Here is a 22,879-nt window from a genome sequence, read left to right as displayed (position 1 = left end):
CCTACTTAAAACGCTGGAAAAGCTGCTGGACCTATACATCAGGAACGATGTAGGGAGGCAACTGTCGACCAACCAGCTCGCCTATACGAAAGGGGAAATCAGTGGAGACAGCACTACATTCGTTGGTAGCCACCATTGAAAGAGCCCTAAACAATAAGGAATATGCACTTGGAGTGTTTGTGGACATATCCGGGGCGACGAACTCGTCCCCCGCCATCAACTTGTGGGTAAGGAGTCTTCTAAGTTGCCGGCGGGTACAATCAGATTGGGGCACCGCTTCCATGGTGAGAGGAGCGCACAGAGGAACGCCGCAAGGGGGGTTCTGTCGCCCCTCCTATGGAATCTCTTGGTAGACGACCTAATCAAGAGATTTGAGAGGGAAGCACCAAAGATAACAGCTTATGCGGATGACATAAGCATAATTATCACGGGAGTCTGTCCATCGACCCTCAGCTCGATCATGGAAACACTGCTCAGGGAGATATGTGAGTGGGCGGGGAAGGTAGGACTCAATATCAATGAGGATAAGACGGACCTTATTCTCTTCACCAAGAGATACAAGGTGCCGCAATGGATCCCCCCGAAAATTAACAAAACCAGGCTGACCCCGAAAACACAAGTCAAATACCTCGGCATTGTACTTGACAGCAAGCTGACGTGGAAGGCCAATGTAGTAGAGAGGGTAAAAAAGGCCACCATAGCGCTATATGCACCCAAGAAGATGCTTAGCAGCACATGGGGCCTCTCACCCGCTCTAATGCATTGGGTCTACATATCGGTGGTGCGCCCGACTCTGCTGTATGGAGTCTTAATGTGGTGGCAAGCCATGGAGAAGAAAACGTATAATAAGCTTAAGGAGAGAACCCAGCGGCAGGCACTGCTCTGCATATCAGGGGCGCTGAGGTCAACCCCCACCAAAGCACTCGAAACCATAATCGGTATATATCCCCTAGATATCCAAGCGCAACTGACAGCAGGAAAGGCGGCACAACGTCTGGTTGCATCAGGAAACTGGTCGCTACAAGGTTTCGGGCACAGTTCAATTGGTCGAGACATGAGCAGTACATCTGACTACATGATACCCAGAACGTGCCCGGATGTAAACACAACAGTATTCATGGGACCAAATGACTGGAAGTCAGGCCAGGACCATGCTCAATACCTCAATATATATACCGACGGCTCCAAGATGGAAGGAAGAGTTGGAGCGGGCATATACTGTTCAGACCCTGAAATGAGGCTGTCGTATAAGCTTATAGCTGCCATAGGAACAATCAGGAAATAAATAGAAAAAATTATAACTTCGTCGTTTTTCAACGTATTTTCATCTACTCTGAGATATAAGCTTATTTCATTATTTTACAATTTTGGTATAAATTTTATGAAAATCGGACAACTTTATCATATAGCTGCCATAGAAACGATTGGTAGACGTAGAGAAAATGTAAAGCTGGGAATGTAAAACTGTAACTGTCAAACTGTAAGCATATTAAGTATAGGTAAAATGTAATGAAAAAATTTCAGCAAGGGTATACAAACTTCGGTGTGTCGAAGTTAGCTTCCTTTCTTGTTTTTAATTAATGTCAAAAAGAGTAATTTCCAAATTATATGTACATTTGTAGTATGTCGTTCTTTACTCGTTATCTTAAAAATAAATAAAAATAACTAGAGTTCTAGCTTATGTTTTTAAGAAAGCCTACAATAGATAGGCAAGCTTACGATAACTTTAAATTTGATCAGGCCCGGACAATACGGTGCTGTTAATGCTGATCAAGAATATACCTTATAGGGTCAGAAATGTCAAATTCATTGCGTTGGAAAGATCTGACTTAAATTGTAATACCATACTGAGGTATATTAATGTGGTTCCTAATAAATTGATATAATATTTTACTTTTATATAATTACAGAGAAAAGAAGCCCAATTACTTAAATCGTTTCTACCACAAAAATTTGAATATGTTCTATTTATTCCAATGACTTCGGTACAGGTGCGTATTAAACTTTAAATAACATTGGAATTTTAATAACAATAATATATTTTGATCTGTTTAAGATATTTAGTTACAAATCTTGAATCAAAAGATTACATAAGTGTTGTTGTTGTGAGCAGGCAATTGAAAGATAATGACTGTTAAATATACATATGTATTGGAAAATGTGCCACGCCCACTCATCCGTCTTTTTATAGGGTATCAAAGTGAACAAATAAGTATTTTTCAATGAAAACAACTAAAAAAAAATTAGGTTTTTATCTCTAAAAAGCCCCCCTATCCCCAGAGGAGCAGATAAAGCTTACCTGGGCAGAGGAGAGGATCGCTGCAGGCAGGCTCCCACACATGAACTCGACGGGTAGATTCGCCAACAAGGTGGAGGAGACGCTTGCCAATAATAGGCAGCGCTTAGCCGAGAGCGCCTTTAAGGACCTGGGAGCAAGCGGCAACGCGGGCCTAAAGAGCCAGGCCCTCTCCAAATGGCGAAAAAGCCCAAAAAGACCGCAAATGTCAGTGAGGTGACCAAACGACATTTGATCGTGGCACTCAAGTGGTAGACAGGGAGCTAATCCCATCCATTCCAATGGCGAAGATACTCTTCCCCATCGCAATCCAAGGGGACCGGGCGCTGAAGCTGCTGCAGCATCAGAATCCGGACATACCAACCGCGGGCTGGAAAGTTCTGCACGTTGGGACCCCATTACCCAAGAAGGGGGCCAAAGTGCAGTCCTCCAGATAAGCAAGGAAGCAGAAGACATCCTCTATCCCAGATACTGGAAGATGGCGTGGGGCATGGGTAGCGCCTGCGCCTCAAAAAGCGCCATCCCGTGGATACGGATGCTCACACCCTGAAGGCAGACGTGGTGAAGAAGGACCTAGGTCTGGAAACCATCGTGGATGCCGGCTAGGGAATGACGCTGGATGAGTCCGCCGAAGGAGAGGACGGTAATCTGACCGTAGTAGTCAACCCGTCGTATGGAGGTGAGTACCAGTACCCACGACACTCAGGGTGCTGCAGCTCAACCTCCATAAGACCAAGGTCGCGTCGGTGGAACTCCTCATTGCCATAGAGCAAGGATCCGCCGATATAGCTTTGGTCCAGGAGCCATGGATCGCCTCAGGCAATGCCATCGCCGGACTGAATTTGCTCCATCCACCAACAGGCAGGAATAGAACCGTCGTAATTGTACGGAAGGTTCTACACGCTAACCTTATGTCCCATTACAGCTCTGATGACCTGACTGTGGTGATGCTAGAGAGCAGAAAAAAGCGTCTTTTGGTAGCTTCCTGCTACATCGCACACTACAGGACGGCCTCACCAGAAGAACTCATGAGCCTGGTAGAAGCCCCGACATAAACGAAACTGGTGAGTCACTTTATACTGTCAACCAATTTAAGTATACCAAATGTGGGGGAGGAACACACCTTTGTAGGTCCCACCACCTCAAACGTGCTAGATCTTACTCTTGTAAGGGGTCAAGGTACTTTGGTATCAGAATGGAGAGTTTCTGAGAGACCATCCTTCTCAGATCATAAGTACCGTCACAAAACCGTAAGCGCTACAGTTGGTATATATTTTGGTGTGTATTATGTTGTGTCCGTCAACCTTAAGTAGTTTTGGTTTATGCCGTTGCATATCTGCAGATGCGGCGTGGCGCAACTGCTGAAACTTAATTTTGGTCCAGAAAAGATCCACGTAGGTCAAATTTATAGTGCAGTCGCTGACTCTCTCTTCAGCCAAAAAGTTATAGACTGCTTTAGCCAGAAAAAAGTTAAACAAATGAACACGTGTCAGGTAGCAATATACCAGTGCGGGCCCAAACCCCATTCCTTTTCTTTTTGGGTTGGTTTACAGTTTATGAATGTATCTATCTATTTATTTAAAGCAAAAAACATGACTAAAGGTGATATTTTTTTAGTGTAATATTACCTGTAAGAAAACCAATTTTCTCAACTTTAAAAGGCTCATATACAGGCCTGCTCCGGTAATCGTAAAATTTTTTCGATTACGTTTTGGACGAAAACGAACCGTTTTCGTTTTTAGCTGCTCCGGTTTTCGGCAAATTTCTGCTATCGGAATGTTTCGTTTTCTCATCGTTTCTCACTGCTCAAGCAGCTAACTTGTGTTTTTGGTAATAGGCAAACAACGTAAAGTACTGCCTATTATATTTACAATTGCCCTTTTTATAAGCCAGAAAAAGGCCAAAAATGCTAGAGTTAAGCAAATCTAGGCACTAAGATGCTGCCATACTTTTCACAGTTTTAATTCCGGTGGTCTCAAATAATTATTTGGTTAATTTGGACCATTTAAGTAATTACATTAAATAGCATTAATAATAAACAACCATTTTGACGGTCCTTTAAAGTTATTAATGTATTCATTTATATTTTATAAGTATTTTTAACTGGCTGTTTCGTTCCACCAACAATATGGCAACCTTGGCGATAACTTTTTGTGGTGAACTTATCGACCTATCGCCAAAACGAGAAAACTGGTTGAAAACGGCAAAAATTTTGTTGTCAAATCTGAGCTGGGGTCAGAAATAAATTTTTTTAAAAATAACTACGTGCCAGAATGATCTTGTGGTGGTGTAGAATAAACATCAATAGACCATTGAGTAAACTATTTTTTTCCTTTTGTAAATAAGATCTGATTTCATATAAAATAAAGCCATTCATTCCGGCCAGAAAAAGGTTCCCGTTTTTCAAATCGAAAAAATCTTTCGTTTTCGATTACCGGAGCACCAATTTCTCGTTTTCAAAAACGAAAACGAAAAAATCTTGCCGTTTTCGATTACCGGAGCAGGCCTGATATTCTATAAAAATCCTACAATTGATTTTATTGCAGATTCTGAATCCTTATGACATTTTCTGTCGAATAAGTATGATTAAAATCGTTTTTGCGACGACTTTTTTTTATTTTTTGTAACTTGTTGATTGGTTTAGAGGCGCTCCTGTGCTACGTTGAAAGATGATTTTTTGTGGCAAGTTTTCGTTCAACTTTTGATTTGTTATTGCAATTGGTCTGCAGCGTTTTGACGGAAACAACAGCCATCTTTTTATTTATTTCCAAAGAATAGGAAATTTCTGCCATTTAAAAGCCTTGTCCTTACCTCTGACCGGGTAGGGAGTGCTCCGACTCACATAAGGTGGACAAAGACAAGGATAGATGTCTTAATACAATTTATAGGTTAACATTTTAGGACAATATAACATGCAACAAAAAGTATAATACATTATAAAGCGAATATAAAATGCGGCAAGGGTAATGCACCTCGAAATCTAATTTATATAAATCAAGAGCGATCGGTTGAAAGTGAAGAGAAGGTCTTGCATGGACTGAAAACTTCAATTGACTTAACAGATATGAAGAAGAAATATGTCCATTAATCAATTTGTTTGTCACTCCGTGGCAAATCTTTAAGATAGGGCAGGCTTAGGAGGCGCAGCTTTTTGATATAAGACGGGAGGCGACGATGTGGGTCCCAGTGGAATCCCCGTAGAGCAAACAAAAGGAATTGTTTCTGGACCGATTCAATAAGGTCCTGATACTTCGCATATTGAGGTGACCATACATACAAACAATATTCGAGAATAGGGCGGACAAGAGAGATATAAAGGAGTTTTGTGGTGTAGGGATAGTCAAACTCCTTGACAAAGGCAAACACCCCTTTAGCTTTACCAATAATAAAGCCAATATGGTCGGTAAAGATTAAGTTGTGCGTATGCGGAACTCAAAGATCTGTGAAAGAATGGATTCGTTTGAGATCACTCGTCCCTATAGAATAATTCGTAAAAAGAACAACATAAAATTGCATTTAGAGGTTTTAAGAAACAGCAAATTGTTAATGCACCTGTACTGCAAATTGTATGTCAGCTTGCAAAGCATAAAAGAGTCTACATTCGTCACCAACATAGTTTAAAATCGTAATTAGCAGTAATTAAGAGTTCAAAAACCTCTGTAGTTTTCAATATTCAATTTACTAACCCTTTTATGCAGGGGAATTACGAATTTTAGGTGTTGCTGGTATTTATTGAATCTTTCCTTTTTGTTTTTCAATTTCATTCTTTACTGCGAAAATTCCAAGATCCCTGTGGATGTTTTGTTCTCAGGAATTTTGATTGAGCGCGCTGGATGATGTCTATATTGGTGGTGACTGCATTCCCAAAGCTGGGAACCGTTTGTCCATATTGGCTTTTGGCTGGAGTTGTACAGCAGGATCGGGCGTTTATGAGCCAGTGGAGGCTGCCGGATAAAGTTTCTTGCATTTCTTCGCCATGTTTGGCGTCTGTCCAGGTGGACGCCAAAGTACGTTACCACGTTGACTTCGGGGATCTGCGTGCTGTTCAAGTTATGTGCTTACACTTTTGACAGCCACTTTTCGACTACCTTGAGGTGGTTGGCGAGTTGAGTTGTACGGACTGGGGATCTGGAGCGGCGGATGTTGTTAGCTGGTCTTTTGAATATCCGCTGTGTACAGGAAAAGAGTTGACCCAAGTGCGCTTAAGGGGGGATATACATGTAAGCGGTCAAAATTGTGCCATTTTTTGTGAATTTTTTTTTATAGGAAATAGTCAAGCAATTGTCGTGAAACTTTGGGGATAGTTAAAAGTAGAATCGGAGATGTAAAAAAAATTAGTTATACAAAATATTTTACAAAATGGCGGACCTATGGAACATATGCCGCAGCGCCTCGAGCTTTGAGTTTCCCTGCTATGGACACGATAGAGCTAGTAATTCGTGTCGGAAATCCGTAAACTAAATTTTGTTGTATTCATTACACCTGTTTCTTCTATTTGAACCTAAAAAACCAAAAAGAAATCAAGACAAAAAAACTTAAATTTTATTTTGATTTCAAGGAAAAAAATGCCATTTTCTGGTGATCAGTTTTTACTTCCCACCCTTTTAAAAAATAGTAATACTCAGTTTTATAACAACCATTTAGGTTCAAATAAAAGATAATTTCATGCTGATCATAATAATTTTTGATTCACTCCGATATGTTACGTAGTTTTTTGTGAATCGTGTCCATAGCATAGGTAAGGATGCAAAAATAAAAAACTGAGAAAAATACGTATTAAGGGTTTGATGCGCCCACGTTATCAAATCAAGAATATTTTTCTTGATTTTATCGATGCGGTGACTTAAAATTTTTAAGTACGATTCGGGGTTAGACGGTCGAGTTTATCCCGTTTCGGGATTAAATGACAAATTAAGCCTAAAAATGCTTGAATCAATCCCGTTTCGGGATTAAACTGACAAAGTAAGCGTAAAAGTTCTTGAAATAATCTCATTTCCGGAATAAAGAGGCATATTAAGCCTAAAAATTCTTGAATTAAGCCTAAAAATTCTTAAAAATTTTGTGAGAGCAGCAAATTTATTTTTACCTCAGAAGGAGAGATAAAGGGATACATATATTTTTGCTCTTTTCTTGAAATTGTATGTATTCGCGTTCCCGACATTTGCGTTTGATTTGACTCAGTGGCCCAGTTGGTAAGCGGACGGACTGTGATTTCTGAGACATGGGTTCGAATCCCGACCGGGAACAAAGAAAAGTAAGTTTAAGTGGCTTTTAATAAGATTTATACATTAATTTAAGTAATTTAATAACCATTTGTAGCTCTATAATTACAGATTTAAATGAAAACTTCTTTCACTTCTCACTAAGAACTTTAGGGATTAAATCAAGGATTTTTGGGATTAAAATAATTAAGAATCTCGAGGATTAAATCGAGAAATCTTTTGGATTAAATTAAAATAAAGAATGTTTGAGATTAAATTAAGAAAACTTGCGATTGAAAATTTTAAGATTAGCGGGATTGAATCAAGAATATTGGGATTGAAAAAATTACGTATGCTCGTTCTTATATTAAGAAAATCCGACCTAGGGTCCAAATCATGCCCACTTGGGATTGATTTTGAGCACTTTATCCCGGATTTTTCTTTCTGTGTAAGAACCTACATATTGATAACTCGCGGGCACCGCTCCCAAACTATGTCTACTCCTAGTTCCTGCGCCTTAATTGTGGGTCTGCGGCTTCGATTGAATAGGTGTCGGATGTTGTTGCGTTGCATCTCACTGAAAAGACTCTATTGTAGATATACGACTCAAGTAATTTATGCGTGTAAATTATATCTTCTGGGTTAATCCCTGCGCGGTGTGTGTCACAAACTAGCTTGTGGGAGTTGCAGATAAACGTACAGCAGCTGGATGTACCGGGGGGCTGCCGCGGTTATCTCCTTCCGTGGAAATATGGCGACAGATACTCGGCAGCTACGTGCACCTGGCGTTTACCGCGGTGATTTCTTATTTTTGTTCTTCCTTCCTTCTTTTTTTCTTGGGCTCTCGATTTGTGTAGATTTTGCCTAAAACAACACCGGGGTTTATTAATATTTTCTATTTGGTATTTTTAATAGTTCCCGTTTACTTCGCGTGTACATGCAGATTTTATATTTGTGTTTTAATTCTGTTTAAATAAAATTTTTGTTTTGGCTACTGCGGTTGCTTTCATTTTTTTTTATTCCCTTTTGTGCCTTTTGTGTTTGTTATAAACCAGTCATGCCCAGCCCATAGATCTTGCGGCTCGCATTGTTTTTGTAATTGCTCTTAGGCATAGGCAAAGCAATCGCCGTATACATGCACGACTCACTCAATAAGCAAAGCAGATTACACAAACAATTTTGCGAGTTCTCTTCATTCTCCGCGTCTTCGTTGATCTCGGCAACAACACTTTCAAAGGCGTCGCCGTTATTCGCTTATCAGAATGTAAATTGTTGTTGGATCGTCAAAAAAAGTACATCGCGAAAAATCAGTTGTATTTTGCGTTGCGGGCAAGATGATTGATATTGCGGAAACTAATTTATTTTTTTGCGAAAATTGTTTTTGTGATCCCCAATGCATTGTTAAAATGTATTTTCATGTATTTTTATTACTTTCGATATCTTAATTTGAATTTACTTTTTTTTTTTGTTCAGTGCAGAAATTTGAAGTAAAAAAAAAAAAACGTTTGCGTAAATGTATTTGTGTTTTCATTTATGTGTATTGGTGCGTTGCTCTGCCATAAGCAACGTTTGGGCACCCCTGTTATAAACGGTTCAAGTTAGTGCTTATTCTCACGCTCTCCTGCTCTAATGCTCTCCCGCTCTTCCAGTGCTGCTCCACTAAACCCCTTACGGCCTCTCTTAAACAACGAAGGTACAGTGGTAAGTCCGTAAAATGTCTTTTCATATGGTCTGCTTCTCAAAAACATATAAGAAAAATATTACCAACGGCAAACTCACGATCTGCTGTTGGCTGTGTGACAACATGGTGCACGCCAAGTCCGCTACCCGGACAGAAAAATATCGGCGTACGTTATTACTGCGAGGCCTATCGTGAGGTGGAAAGGGAAACTAAGGGCGGTCTTAAAGTGCTATTATTAAGTTTTTGAAAAACTCAAGATATGCTCTTGGGGCTGGACACTCAGTTTAATAGTCTAAAACTATTAAATGAGTCTCCTAGGCGCAAAAAAACCGCAACTGGTGTGCAGCACTCAGGCGGATCCCAACCACCAGTGACAGGCTTTCAACAGCAGCCTCCCTCGACACAGCCCTCGACATCAGGACAAACTCCAAGAATCCTGAGATCGCGTGCTAGAAAAGATTCGATATGTCGCGGGTGTAACCGCGCCCCCGGTGTTACCCATTTCCGTCTCGTCTCCTGGGGGTCCCAAAAAGTGACCACTCAGTTCCCTGCCAGAGTGCCAGGCCTGGAGTACCGGCCGAAATTGGCAAGGCGGGTAATCAGTCTGCCTTGCCAAGACCCCTTATGGCAATACCACCAACGAAACTGTAATATGTTTTGCGGCTCTCCCCTGATCAAACATAGGATGATGTAATATCTTTTATCCAAAGCAAAACAAGAGCCGTAAAAGAAAAAATTGTGGTGGAAAAATTTAAATTTTCTTATCCTAGAAAAATTTCGTCTTTTAAAATAAATGTTCCTGGCGAATTCTTTGACATACTCTGCTCTGCCCAAAACTGGCATGTGGTTGTCAAGGAGTTCGAAGGTAAGAAAAAGAAAAAGCGGCCAGTAGGAATTACTATTCCTAGGCCCGATCTCACTACTGCGCCTTCTACGTCTTCCAATTTTGTCCCAAAAAACTAACTAACTCGCTTGATATCTCCTATCAGAATGCAAGAGGTTTACGTAGTGAGCTTCCTAAATTGTATTCGCATAGTGTCTTATTTGCTGTTTAAGTCTTTGTGTTCACAAAACCTGGATAAAGCCGGAGATTCTGATTCCCAGATTCCCAGCTGCGTTCCGTATCATCCCACTTTCGATGTGACTATCGACATGGGGATTGTTTCACGGAATAAACCTGACTGTCCAGCCCAAGAAGTCTTCTGCTTTAGCAAGACAGATTTCGTACGGCTGAATAATTTCATAATTGATTACAACTGGTCCGATCTATACACATGCACTGACATGGTGGAAGCCGTGGATATTTTATATCGTGCTATGAATTCATTTTTTATTGAATGTGTTCCGTTATACTGTCCGTCTACATCAAACAATCCCCCTTGGTTTACCAAAGAGTTGACCCGCCTCAAAAATAGAAAATCAAATCTGTATGCTAAATATCAACGTACCGGGTCTCCGATTGTCCTATCTAGTTATTTATCAGCTCGGTCCACTTTTACCGTGTATAACGCGCAGTGCTACAATAATTATTTGACTCGTTGCAGGTCCCAGTTTTCTGAGCATCCAAAACAGTTTTATAATTTTGTTAAATCTAAGCGTAAACCCATTACTCATCCGTCCTCGCTCTCTTTTGGTAATTAAACAGCAGATAATGATCAGGCAATAGCCGATCTTTTTGCTCAGTTTTTTTAAACCACTTACTCCAACTTAATAGACCCAAATCAGGCTTATCCTTACATCATCCCCAAATCGAACCAAATCTTCAGTCCTACCTTAAACGAAAGCTCTCTTCTTATAGATCTTCATCGTGTTAAGCCATTCTTTTTATTCCATAAAAGAAATCTCGAATGCCATCCCGGAGTTTAATGGGCAAAAACTTCACCTTCAAAGACTCAAAACAGCTTTGAGGTTGGTCAACATGACAAAACTATTTTTTAAACAAAAAAAATTTTTGGCAAAATAATTTTGGTTTACATGTATACCCTCCTTTAAAAATAAACTTTCTTTTATGGTTACATCTGGGGTCCCGAAAGGGAGTCATTTGGTTCTCCTATTGTTTACATTATTTATCAACGATCTGTTCAAAGTTTTGACTAACTTCGGAGTACTTATGTACTTATGTATCAAAATCTCAATACATCGATATTTTTTCTTAAAAAAATATTATCATCGCGATATTTTTTGGGCAAAAATAGGCGATTATGATATTGTTTTGAGATGATATTTCCGATATTTTATATTTGGTCACTCTTAAGCCAGAAATTGAAAACGACGCGTGTGAATAAAATGAGTGCGGCAAAAGATTTTTATTCCGATGTAAATGAAACTTCAGCGAAATGCACATTGTGCCTGAAAGTAATCAAAAGAAGTGGTAAATGCAATATGCTGGGATGTACATACATATGTACATAAATTTCTGTGTGTGTGCGTTCTTTCCCGAGAAATTTACCGGTGTATGTCTTTTTACACATGTATGTATGCAAGTTCGTGCGAGCGGAAAATCGAGAGAAAGCAACTAAAAATGTATCTGTCGTCAAGTCGGATGTCGCTTCGAAATGGATGGCCCTGGTACTAAAACAAACAAAAACGCAGATGTATTTTTTGTGATTTTGCAGGCTCGACCGACATAACTCATAATGTCAAATGGTCCCGCGAAATCCATTCCCGTATGAGTGAATGGCCTGGAGAAAGTGGACCAAGCGGGCCAAATGCCCCATCAACTGCTTCTGCAGGTTCTTCTTGTGGATGACACAAACTCGGCACGAGTGAATTGTGTGTTTCACCAACCTCTGAAGCTTAGGAATCCAGAATTTAGACCGAATTAGTCTTACCATTAACTAATTCCCCCCATGCCATGGGTAAACAGAGCTTGTAGTTTCGCGAACCTACACCGCGCTGGGATGATGAAAGGATGTTTCTCATCATAACTGAGCATGTCAGATGCATGTAAACCGCCGCTTGCCCTCAAGACACGCTTTGTGTCAAGAAAGGGGTTTAGGTAAGAAATTATGCTTGAGGATGGAATTTGCTGCTTGTTACTTAAGGCCTTATATTCGACGGGAAACTCATTCTTTTGAGTGAACACGATTAACCGCTCTTGCACGTCGGATAATTCCGCTGAAGTGAGTCCTGACGATGGGGCTATATCTTTCTTTTGGCACCTTTTTGCAAAACGGATTACGTATGCTAGAACCCGCAGCGCCCTGTCGAAGGGTGAAAAACGCTCTAGGATATCTACTAAATGGCGATGGAGTGGACGGTCCCGGTCTACGACTGACATCCGTAAGAAAAGAGGACATAGTCGGATTGGATGATTCGCTTGTGCACAGAACTTACAGGACTGTGGATTTACCGTAACTCTGTTTTCAAAGGTCTGGATTGACCGCGAGCTATTGTCAGCCCTCAATGCCATGGATGGAGCACTCACGTTTGGCTTAAACTCTTCAATCGCCTCAAGCGTTCGATGACGATCCTGTAAGTAAGCCTTGAATTCAGCCCCGAGTGGAATATCAGACTTGCTGAGAAGGGACTGTTCCCATTGAGACAAAGTTAACTTTGGCAATTTGGAAGAGCACAGAAAAAAGAGCAGGCAATCACAATTAGTGGTTTCGATTTTGCTATTTGTAAGGCCGTTAAACACCCTTGGATAGTGCTCTCTAAATAATTCAATGATTGGCCGCATTTCTGGGCAACAGAAGGTAAATTGAACAAAATCTTTAATTGGCTGTTGACCAGCAGCCTCTTATTCTCGAACCGATTCTGCAAGTTTCTCCATGCTGATTCAAACCCATCATTGCACATTGGGCCAGCAAGCCGATATATCGACGAAAATTCCAATTTTTCATAGAAAGTAAACCTATTTAAATAATAAAATTTGAATAGTATATACTTTGACTAAAATGAATCAAAAGATTTTAATTGTTTTGATGCATCCCGGAAATTTTGGCAGCCCTTCAAAGTCAGCTCTTTGATTGCGTGCGTGCGAAACTCAAAAGCGAGAGAAAGATTTTGTTTACTTGCGAGCGTGACAAAATTGTTGTGGTTTAAGCAATTTTCACTAAATTTATGAAAAAGAAAGGCAAAGATATGTAGAATATTTGTATTAAAATAGACTTTGTTCATGTTTGATAATGTGCTCTTTGTGTGCGTTTATTTGTGTTGTCCAAAAGTAGAAAAAAGCTAACCTAGTAACCCATCTGTTGTAGACTATAACAAATTTTGTGCCAACTTGTGCCAAAAAGTAACGATGTGTCATTAAAGTTCAAAGTGTATATAAACTAATTTTATTAAGCTTTTTTGCATCTTTTTGCACCTATATATATAAATCCGACATATCGTAACTGTGGTTGAGTTCGCCTATGAGCAATTGTTTGATGTCTATATAGAAAACAATCATAGAGCATCTGCCGTAACAAGTTGGATTTATGATGAACTGATAGAACTCGACTTAAGCACGGAGCAATAGTGATAGTGATTTAGATTCTGACTCTGAAAATCCGTTTTCAATAAAACTTGACGTAGAAGACGACTGTTAGGAGCATTTTAAAATGAAAAATACTTATTTATATTCATTTTGAATGCATTGTTATTTTTTACGTCTTAATATTAAGGTTAAGTGTTAAAAAAAATGAATTTAAAACATTTGTTGAATTTAATTTATTTATTTCCGTACAAATATCAATAAGAGGAAACCTATCATATATGGGCGGCTAGGGAAGGCGTGGTCAGATCGGTCTGAAACTTAGATATGTTTCTATGTGAATCGATATGTACCAAATTTGAAGAAGCTAGCTTTAAAACTTTAATTTTCGTCGAACTATCGGCTCGCTGGCCCAATGTACATTGGTTAACGGAGATAAGGCAACAATGGATTTGGCTTCGCCGCTAGTTTTCGCATTGGAATGGAACAGTTTTTCGACCACTTAATGCCGAGGATTGCGTATATAGATGGCTGAAAAAAGGTCCCGAAATGTGGGCCATTGAACATAGTCACCATTGAAAACTTCGCACTCGACTTGAGGTAAGCGACATCTGCCCTAAGCCGGCGCACAGTAGCGCCTCTCGAGCAAAAGCCGTTGCAAAAATCGAAAAAGTCGTTGTCGCAAAAACGATTTTAACCATACTTATTCGACAGGAAATTTCCCATAGATTCAGAATCATCAGTAAAATCAATTTTTAAATTCAATTCAAAATTCGTAAAACGATGGTCTAAGGAATTCGATGATCCCTACACTACAAAACTCTTATATATATCCCTGGTTCGGCCCATACTCGAATATTGTTCGTGTGTATGGTCCCCCCCAATATACGAAGTATCAGGACCTTATCGAATCGGTACAGAAACAATTCCTTTTGTTTGCTCTTCCGGGTTTAGACTGGGACCCACATCGCCGCCTTCCTCCTTATGTTGATAGACTACGCCTTTTGGACCTGCCCTCTCTTAAGGATCGTCGGACCTGCCACGGCGTGATGTTCCTTTATAAATTAATAAATGGACATATTTTTTCCATTAAGCTTCTTAATCAAATACGTTTTTCAGTTCCTTCTAGGCCATCACGTTACTTTCGGCCTATAACTTTGGATATTTGTAAAAATAATTTCGAGGCACACGATCCTGTTCGCGTTTTATGTTCGCTTTACAACGACTTGTACTCTTTGTTATTTTTTGAAATGTCATTAGACTTTAACAAAAATAATATTTTAAGACACCTCTCCTTGCCTCTGACCACCTGATGTGGATCGGAGCATATCCTTAAAAAACACTCCTTATCCGGTCTGGGGTAAGGATATGGATTTAAAATGACAGATATTTGCTATTCTTAATAAATAAGTAAATAAAAAATATTAAATAAAAAAGCGCCAACCCGGGGATAAGGATGCTCACACCCTGAAGGCAGGCGTGGTGGAGAAGGACCAAGGTCTGGAAACCATCGTGGATGTCGTGCAGGACCTAGCAACTGGAGCAGAGCATCTCCCAAAAGATCTAATATCCTCTAGAAGAATCCACAGGGCTATAGACTCCTTTGCGAGGATATAAGCACCAGGACCAAAAGGAATATTTCGAGCCATGCTGCAGGTGACCGAGGAAGGGATCACCCCATGGCTCTACGCAATATAAAGAGCTTGTTTAAGCACGGGCTATATATCTAACCAATGGAGGACCTTTCGGATCGTCCTCCTGCCCAAAGAAGGAAAGTGCAGCCATGTGATTGCAGACCGGTAAGCCTCATCTCATTTCTACTTAAAATGCTGGAAAAGCTGCTGGACTTATACATCAGGTTCGTATTCAGGTTTATTCATTCGAATACATATGCACATATATGCAACACACTTCACTGCTGCCACTGATTTGAATTGTAAACATATATGAAATGAATGCTGAAACATTAAGAAATATATTATAACATATAACATTCTTATTTGTATCATTAACCCAATAGCGAATATGCCCATATTGTTAGGGTACCTAGCGCGAAAAGTAGCAAAAGACCAAATATTCTTGCTGGCCCGAAACGAAATGGTCGCACACATGCACCCGTGTACGTGAATGCATGAACACGCATACATGTAAAGGCCTGACGCTAACAGCTGACAGCTAACATGGGACGGGTCGCTAACAGCTCAAATCTAACAGACGGTCTGTCGCTAACAGCAAACAGTTAACATGGGACCGTACGCTAAGAAATTTTTGTGTCCATTTTCGTTGTATGAAATGACCAGTCTATATGTTGTATGGTTAGTGATGATACCAAGAACGTGCCCGGATGTAAACATAACAGTATGCATGGGACCAAATGACTGGAAGTCAGCGTCCTTGCCTGACGCCATCATGTACACGATGAATGATCTTTTCCACTTTGGCCACTCGTTTGCCATCATTGCGCAGTCGATTTCAGGTAATACACGCTCCATTGTGTTCCACGTTAATCAAAGCTTGATATTTTAACTTCTGACACCATGTAATAAGCCTGATTGGGCTATTAAATGTAAAGACGTTGAGATTGAATCTATTTGCGTGTTGCCTTTATTGCTAGTCAATCCGGAAGTGTCTATTCTTAGGGATGGTATTTTTTTTTGCATACATTTCGATACTTCTTATTCTATATTAATACCAAATACCTTGTTCGCACTATTATTACAGTTATGCCTTTCATTAGACCATGTCATATGCGTGTGAGCAAACTTTATGCGGATTTCTTTTCGCACTTGTGTAACGTCCTGTCGTCCACGGGTAGTCAGCGGGACGTCCAGGGTCTGTGCAGATATATTTATTTGGTTCAGGCGTGGTTGCTGTAAGAGATTCCGACCCCGTCCCAGAGTAGAACGCTAGAGGATTATGCCGTAAATGTATCTTAATGTTTATTTACGTAAAAGGTACAATAATAATAATTCAATAATTTCATGCCGGATCTCGATTCTGGGGTACCCAATCGCAGTCGGCTGCTAAGTGATTCATCCAGGGCCGTGGTCCGCTTTATATAGGCCCTGGCGAGGCTTTAGTGTGGCCAGAGTCCTGTGCGGGATTTTCCCCGAATAGTGTGGCCAGCCTCCGTTCGGTCCAGTGTGACCCTCCTTCAAGATCGGTGGCGCGCGCGCACATTCAGTTCAAATTATCTCCATAATGTTGCCAATCCATTTCCTTATGTCCCTAATTGCTCCTATTTTGTTATATTTCCTACTATTAAGATATATTGTGCGCGTACAAGCGTCACACTTGGTTAACGGATGGTTTTTTTTTTAGTTTTAGCCTCTTTAAATGGTCAGCTTTCTTGATCACCCTTAAAAAAGTAGATTTGCTTGCCTTAACACCAGTTTTTTCTATTATTTTGGCGGTCGAGTAGAGGGACTTGCACGCCTCTCGGAGTATAGCCCTGCCATCTGCGGAACTAATAACACTGTTATTACCTCCTTTGTAATTTTTTTCCAAAAGTTTCCATATTATGAAAAAAAATTTGCAATGGTTTTGCGATGTCTTCCCGTTTTTCGGCGATTTTGTGAAAGGAAAATCCGCATTCATTGAACGCTAGGATTTTCGATTTTTCCTCCGAAGAGAAGATCGTTCCTCTGTTCATATTGTATGTCAAATTAAAGAAAAATGTTTAATTTAACAGCAAAACAAAAATGGTTGCAGTGCTCAGCAAATTAAGAAAGATATTTAAAATTTTATTTGGAGGGGGCTAATCTGATGACGCAAAACACGTGCAGACTTTTTCGGCGAAAATAGAACAAAGAAAGATTAAAAATATAACGCTTAATCTCACATGTTTCATTTACTCTTATTGAGAGAGATACCCTTTATTTACATAAAGCAAAACAAATTACAAATTTAAGATCAATACAAAAAGAGATAGGAGAATTCAAATAGAAGAGTAACAGGGGGCGCTAACCTGGTGACGCGCAGTGTATGTAAGCGACACTTTGTGAATTGAAGAGCAGCAAACCAAAAGTGTAAGATCAGAAAAAATGTAAAACTTCTTTATTTTTTAACAAGATTAATAAAGATTTCAGCGCTGTCGCTATCAGTATACATACTGCAAGCAGAGGCTTGTTGTACGTGGTGAAACCCGGGACCCAGGGGCGTCCCAAAATTCTGAATTCCATCCGGAATTCTGTGCCAAGGGTGCACAGCGTCTGGAAAGCGCTCCTTACCAAGGGTGTAAAGGAGTGAGGAGGAGTATACAGGATAGCTTCAATTGGAATCCAGATTCGGACGTTTGTAGCCAGAAAATCGCACAAGGGTTGCGATTTTCTGACCTGTGGAGAGTGACGTCATGGATGACGTAATGGATCGCGAGAGTGGCGATCAGAATGCTGAAGCCATGGGCATTGAGGACGGTTCTGTTAGAAGCTCTAATTGTAGCTTCGCAGGATCATTCGCAGGCTTCTACGATGGAAGCTCGACTGCACAGAGCGTGATGGGGTCGAATCGGAGCGTGCCGCTTCAAAGTGCGAGCACGCCGATCAGTGTGAATCAAGCAAGTCACGACATGTTGCAACCAAATGCTGCTACACAGTTTTCTGCGCAGCAAATGAACGCAGTAAATGAAAATACCCCATGGACAACGGTTCCCTATATGCAACAGAGGGCTGCACGTCGTCCAATCTTGACGCCTGTTCCCTATGCGGAAATCCAAGGGAACAATGTAGCCAAAGCCGCACCGCCACACAGCGCTGCTGGGCCTTTACCGACCAGTACATCGTGGCCGGTTCCACAACGAAATGAGGTTGGATTCATGGCAAATAATGGAGCACAGGCCGCACCACCAAGGGGCGCGGCAGGATTCATTTTTTTTTTTTTTTTTTGAATAAAAGAAAAAAATAATGAAGTTTTATAGGCTAGTGCACCTTTACCTAAATATTTGCCAACTAAACCTATATGGACCTTCGGAAGTAGTGCACGCTAGTTTGCAACGTAAACTAAAGAAGAAACCTGGAATCAAATGGAACAATTTGGAGTCCGTAATACGTTTGGCAGTCGCGGTGCAGAATTATTGCGCGACCATGTTGTTGATGGGTATGTGTGATTACCTAAACGATTCAGCCCTGCTGAGTGATGTGGTAGCTAAGCTGTCGAGCGATTTGAAGCTAGATTGGGGCAGACATCGTTTGACAGCAGGCGGCGGAAATTTAGCCGCCTTTGATAATTGGCTATTTGGCGTAGCTATGTGCGCTTCGATAGTGACGCCGTATGATTATCAGCCAACAGAGAAAGAAAAAGGTGGCAGACATGTGATGGAACGCCTATTAGTCCACAATACGGTGGAAGGCGATGACAAGAACAATAAGAATATGCAGGATGTACAAGAATCATCGTGCCCAGAATGTGACAATGACCATGAACTTGTAAAATGCAAAGTATTTTTGGCCATGTCAATCAAGTCTAGATTGGACATAATAAAGGTAAAACGACTATGCTTCTGTTGCTTTGGGAAGCATATTACTCGGAACTGTAGAGTAAAAAAGACTTGCAATGTCAATGGATGCATGTTACAGCACAATAAGCTTCTACACTTGGAGCGAGTTATGAAGGAGGATCAGATCCACTGTTGCCAGAGTCGCTTTTTTCCCGTCAAATCTGGCTTTTTCTGAATGCCATTTGCTAGAAAAATTTACAAACAGCGGGCAGCGGGAATTCTGGTTTTTTATTTTGTTTAAATGATTTTTTCCGATTTTTTTGTGTATGATCGTTACATTGGTTACGTTTAGCAAAACATGATCCATCAATGCAATAATAGCTACTTTTAAGAATATTCTTAAGAATACTTTTTAAAATACTTTTAAGAATACCTATAGGGATAGCATTACAAGAAATACCTTGTTTATGACTTTGGTCACATTAAAACGAATTTCAAAAAACGGAAACTACAAGAACGACTCTCAAGCTGAAAAGATGCAAAAAAATACAAACAAAAAGTTCGCAATGCGTGGCTTAAAAGTTCCGAATTTAAGGAATGGGTACGTAGGGACGATACGGATGTGTGAGGCGGGTTTTATGCAGTTATTGCAAATGCAGAATAACTGCAAAACTGTCTGATTTGCGCGCCCATGCCTTAACAAAAAAGCACAAAAGTGCAACGGGAGGACCTCAGCAAACAAAAAAATTAGATTTAACTTAACTACCAAAATATAGGGCAAATTGGGAATCAATACAAGAAAATTTACCTAGTAAAATGGGAAAATATAGAAAACACTTCCAAATTCTGTACTGAGGTAAATACCTATAAGGACTCCGAAGGCAACAACACATTTGCAGACCTGGCAGTTGCGTTGGATATACTGTCATTACCTTGGTCTAACGCCGAAGTGGAGCGCATATTTAGCCAAGTTAATCTTGTAAAGTCAAAATTGCGAAACAAATTAGAATTGTCTACACTTAATACTGTACTATATATGATATAAGGTAATTGGCTTAACTTAATTGGCACAGCGTCTGGACAGCGCTCCTTACCAAGGGTGTGAAGGAGTGAGGAGGAGTATACAGGATAGCTTCAATTGGAGTCTAGATTCGGACGTTTGTAGCCAGTGAATCGCACAAGGGTTGCGATTTTCTGGCCTGTGGAGAGTGACGTCATGGATGACGTAATGGATCGCGAGAGTGGCGATCAGAATGCCGAAGCTATGGGCATTGAGGACGGTTCTGTTGGAAGCTCTAATTGTAGTTTCACAGGACCATTTGCGGGCTTCTACGATGGAAGCTCGACTGCACAGACCGTGATGGGGTCGAATCGGTGTGTGCCGCTTCAAAGTGCGAGCATGCCGATCAGTGTGAACCAAGCGAGTCACGACATGTTGCAACCAAATGCTGCTACACAGTTTTCTGCGCAGCAAATGAACACAGTGAATGGAAATACCCCATGGACAACGGCACCCTATATGCAACAAAGGGCTGCACGTGGTCCAATCTTGACGTCTGTTCCCTATGCACGAGTCCAAGGGAACAACGTAGCCCAAGCCGCACCGCCTCACGGTGCGTGGCCGGTTCCACAACGAAATGAAGTTGGATTCATGGCAAATAATGGAGCACAGGCCGCACCACCAATGGGCGCGGCAGGATTCATACCAAATAGAGCAGAGCAACCAGTACTGCCAGGAAATGCTGCTGGATTCATGGCGAATAACGCAGCCATGTTTGGATTCCAAGGCGGTTCGGCGGGATTTGCCCCGCCATTCAGTGGAGTGGGTTTCATGCCACAATGTAACCTCAACATGGCGAACTTTTCCCAGCCCTACAATTCTGGAGTTAATGCCGGTGGAGCAGGTGGATATATGCCGCAGTTTGCCAGCACACAGTTCCAGCAGGCAGGGAACAATGCAGTTATGCTGACGCCGACTCAAATAGCTGCGCGTCAAGTCATATCGAGAGAATTACCTGTTTTCTTCGGTAAGCCCGAGGAATGGCTGTTATTCATAAGCAACTATGAGCAGTCAACAGAATGATGCGGATTCAGCAACGAGGAGAATCTCGTCCGACTTCAGAAGTGCCTTAGAGGATCAGCTTTAGATGCTGTACGAGGTAAGCTTATGGTTCCAGCTATGGTTTCATATGCGATTGGAACGTTGAGAATGCTATATGGACATTCGGAAATAGTTCACGCTAGTCTGCAGCGTAAACTAAAGGAGGAACCAGCAATCAAACCGAACAATTTGGAGTCCGTAATTCGTTTGGCACTTGCGGTGCAGAATTATTGCGCAACCATGTTGTCGATGGGTCTACATGATTACTTAAACGATTCAGCCCTGCTAAGTGATTTAGTAGCTAAGCTGTCGAGCGATTTGAAGCTAGATTGGGGCAGACATCGTTTGGCAGCAGGCGGCGGAAATTTGCCCGCCTTTGATAATTGGCTATTTGGCGTAGCTATGTGCGCTACGATGGTGACACCGTATGATTATCAACCAACAGAGAAAGAAAAAGGTGGCAGACACGTGAAGGAACGCCTATTAGTCCACAATACGGTGGATTCTGCAGGATGTACAATCATCGTGCCCAGGATGTGACGGTAACCATGAACTTGTAAAATGCAAAGTATTTTTGGCCATGTCAATCAAGTCTAGATTTGACATAATCAAGGCAAAACGACTATGCTTCTGTTGCTTTGGGAAGCATTTTGCTCGAAACTGTAAAGTAAAGAAGACTTGCAATGTCAATGGATGCAAGTTACATCACAATAAGCTTATACACTTTGAGCGAGTTGTGAACGAGGACGAGATTGAATCAGAGAAGAAAACCAGCGATATAATAACCAGTGAGTCAACTGTTTTCTTCCATGATAAATCGACAAAGAAGGCACTGTTCCGATATATACCGGTAACTTTGCACAATGGATCAAGAGCCGTAGATGTCTTGGCCCTTATCGACGAGGGATCATCCTGTACGCTAATGGAGCGCAAGTTAGCTGATGAGCTGGGCTTAGAGGGACCAAAAGAGGAGCTCTGTTTGAAGTGGACCGGCGATATGACGCAGACTGAAGCCAAATCCAAGCTCGTCTGTATCAATGTTTTCGCTGCCGGTTGTCTGGATGTGAAATATGTGATGAAAGAAGTGCGCACTGTGAGTAAATTGGATCTGCCATTGCAAAGTATTGATGATCAAATGCTTGATGATCACAATCGCTTAAGATCCGTTCCTGTCTCGACGTACTCAAATGCTAGAGCCCAAATGATCATTGGACTGGATCACATTAAGATCTGTGTGCCACTGGAGGTAAAAGAAGCTGATAATGACGATCTTATTGCGGTTCGTTGCCAATTGGGATGGTCTATTTATGGCCGATATGGATTGGAGGAAGCCATGCTGCCACGTGTGCTGCATGTCTGCCAGTGTACGTGCGCTACACGAACACTCGACGAGGCTGTGAAGGCGCACTTTTCGTTGGAAGCTATTGGTGTGAGCGTTCCCTCAAAACCACTGCGATCGAAGGAAGATGAGCAGTCGCTGAAGATTATGAACCAAACTACGAAGAACATTTCCAGTGACAGTCGCTGGGAAACTGGATTATTATGGAGATACGAGAATGTTGAGCTGCCTGATTCCTATCACATGGCTCTTAGACGTCTCAAATGTCTCGAGTCAAAAATGCTTAAGGGTCCGGAGCTGAATGAGTTTTTGACTGATACCACGCGGAACTAAGAGAAGAAGGGTTACATTCGAAAGCTGCAAAAACGAGAGCTGACTCATAATCAACGTTCTTGGTATCTGCCTGT

General features: G+C 41.1%; 1 protein-coding gene across 20 annotated transcripts in view; it reads left to right on the top strand.

Moving 5' to 3' along the window:
- The window catches only part of LOC108081755 (transcriptional regulator ATRX homolog), a 596,348-nt gene that overhangs the window by 186,338 nt on the left and 387,131 nt on the right, over positions 1–22,879 (top strand). For 13 of the 20 annotated variants that reach the window (XR_011444416.1, XR_011444415.1, XR_011444417.1 and 10 more), the window contains one exon: positions 1,911–1,991. The exons of 6 other annotated variants lie outside the window; for them this stretch is intronic. Coding sequence is in view for 10 of the 14 variants with exons in the window: in XM_070283638.1 (XP_070139739.1) it covers positions 1,911–1,991 (81 nt within the window). In the remaining 4 variants the exon portion in view is untranslated. Of the gene's footprint in view, positions 1–1,910; positions 1,992–2,056; positions 2,093–22,879 lie in introns of those variants that run through there. One more of the 20 variants, XM_070283637.1, reaches the window with a different exon arrangement.

Source organism: Drosophila kikkawai, chromosome 2R, assembly GCF_030179895.1.
Source record: "Drosophila kikkawai strain 14028-0561.14 chromosome 2R, DkikHiC1v2, whole genome shotgun sequence".
Classification (NCBI taxonomy): domain Eukaryota; kingdom Metazoa; phylum Arthropoda; class Insecta; order Diptera; family Drosophilidae; genus Drosophila; species Drosophila kikkawai.
Note: the sequence above shows the minus strand (reverse complement) of the source record. Positions and strands in the feature narration are given on the sequence as shown.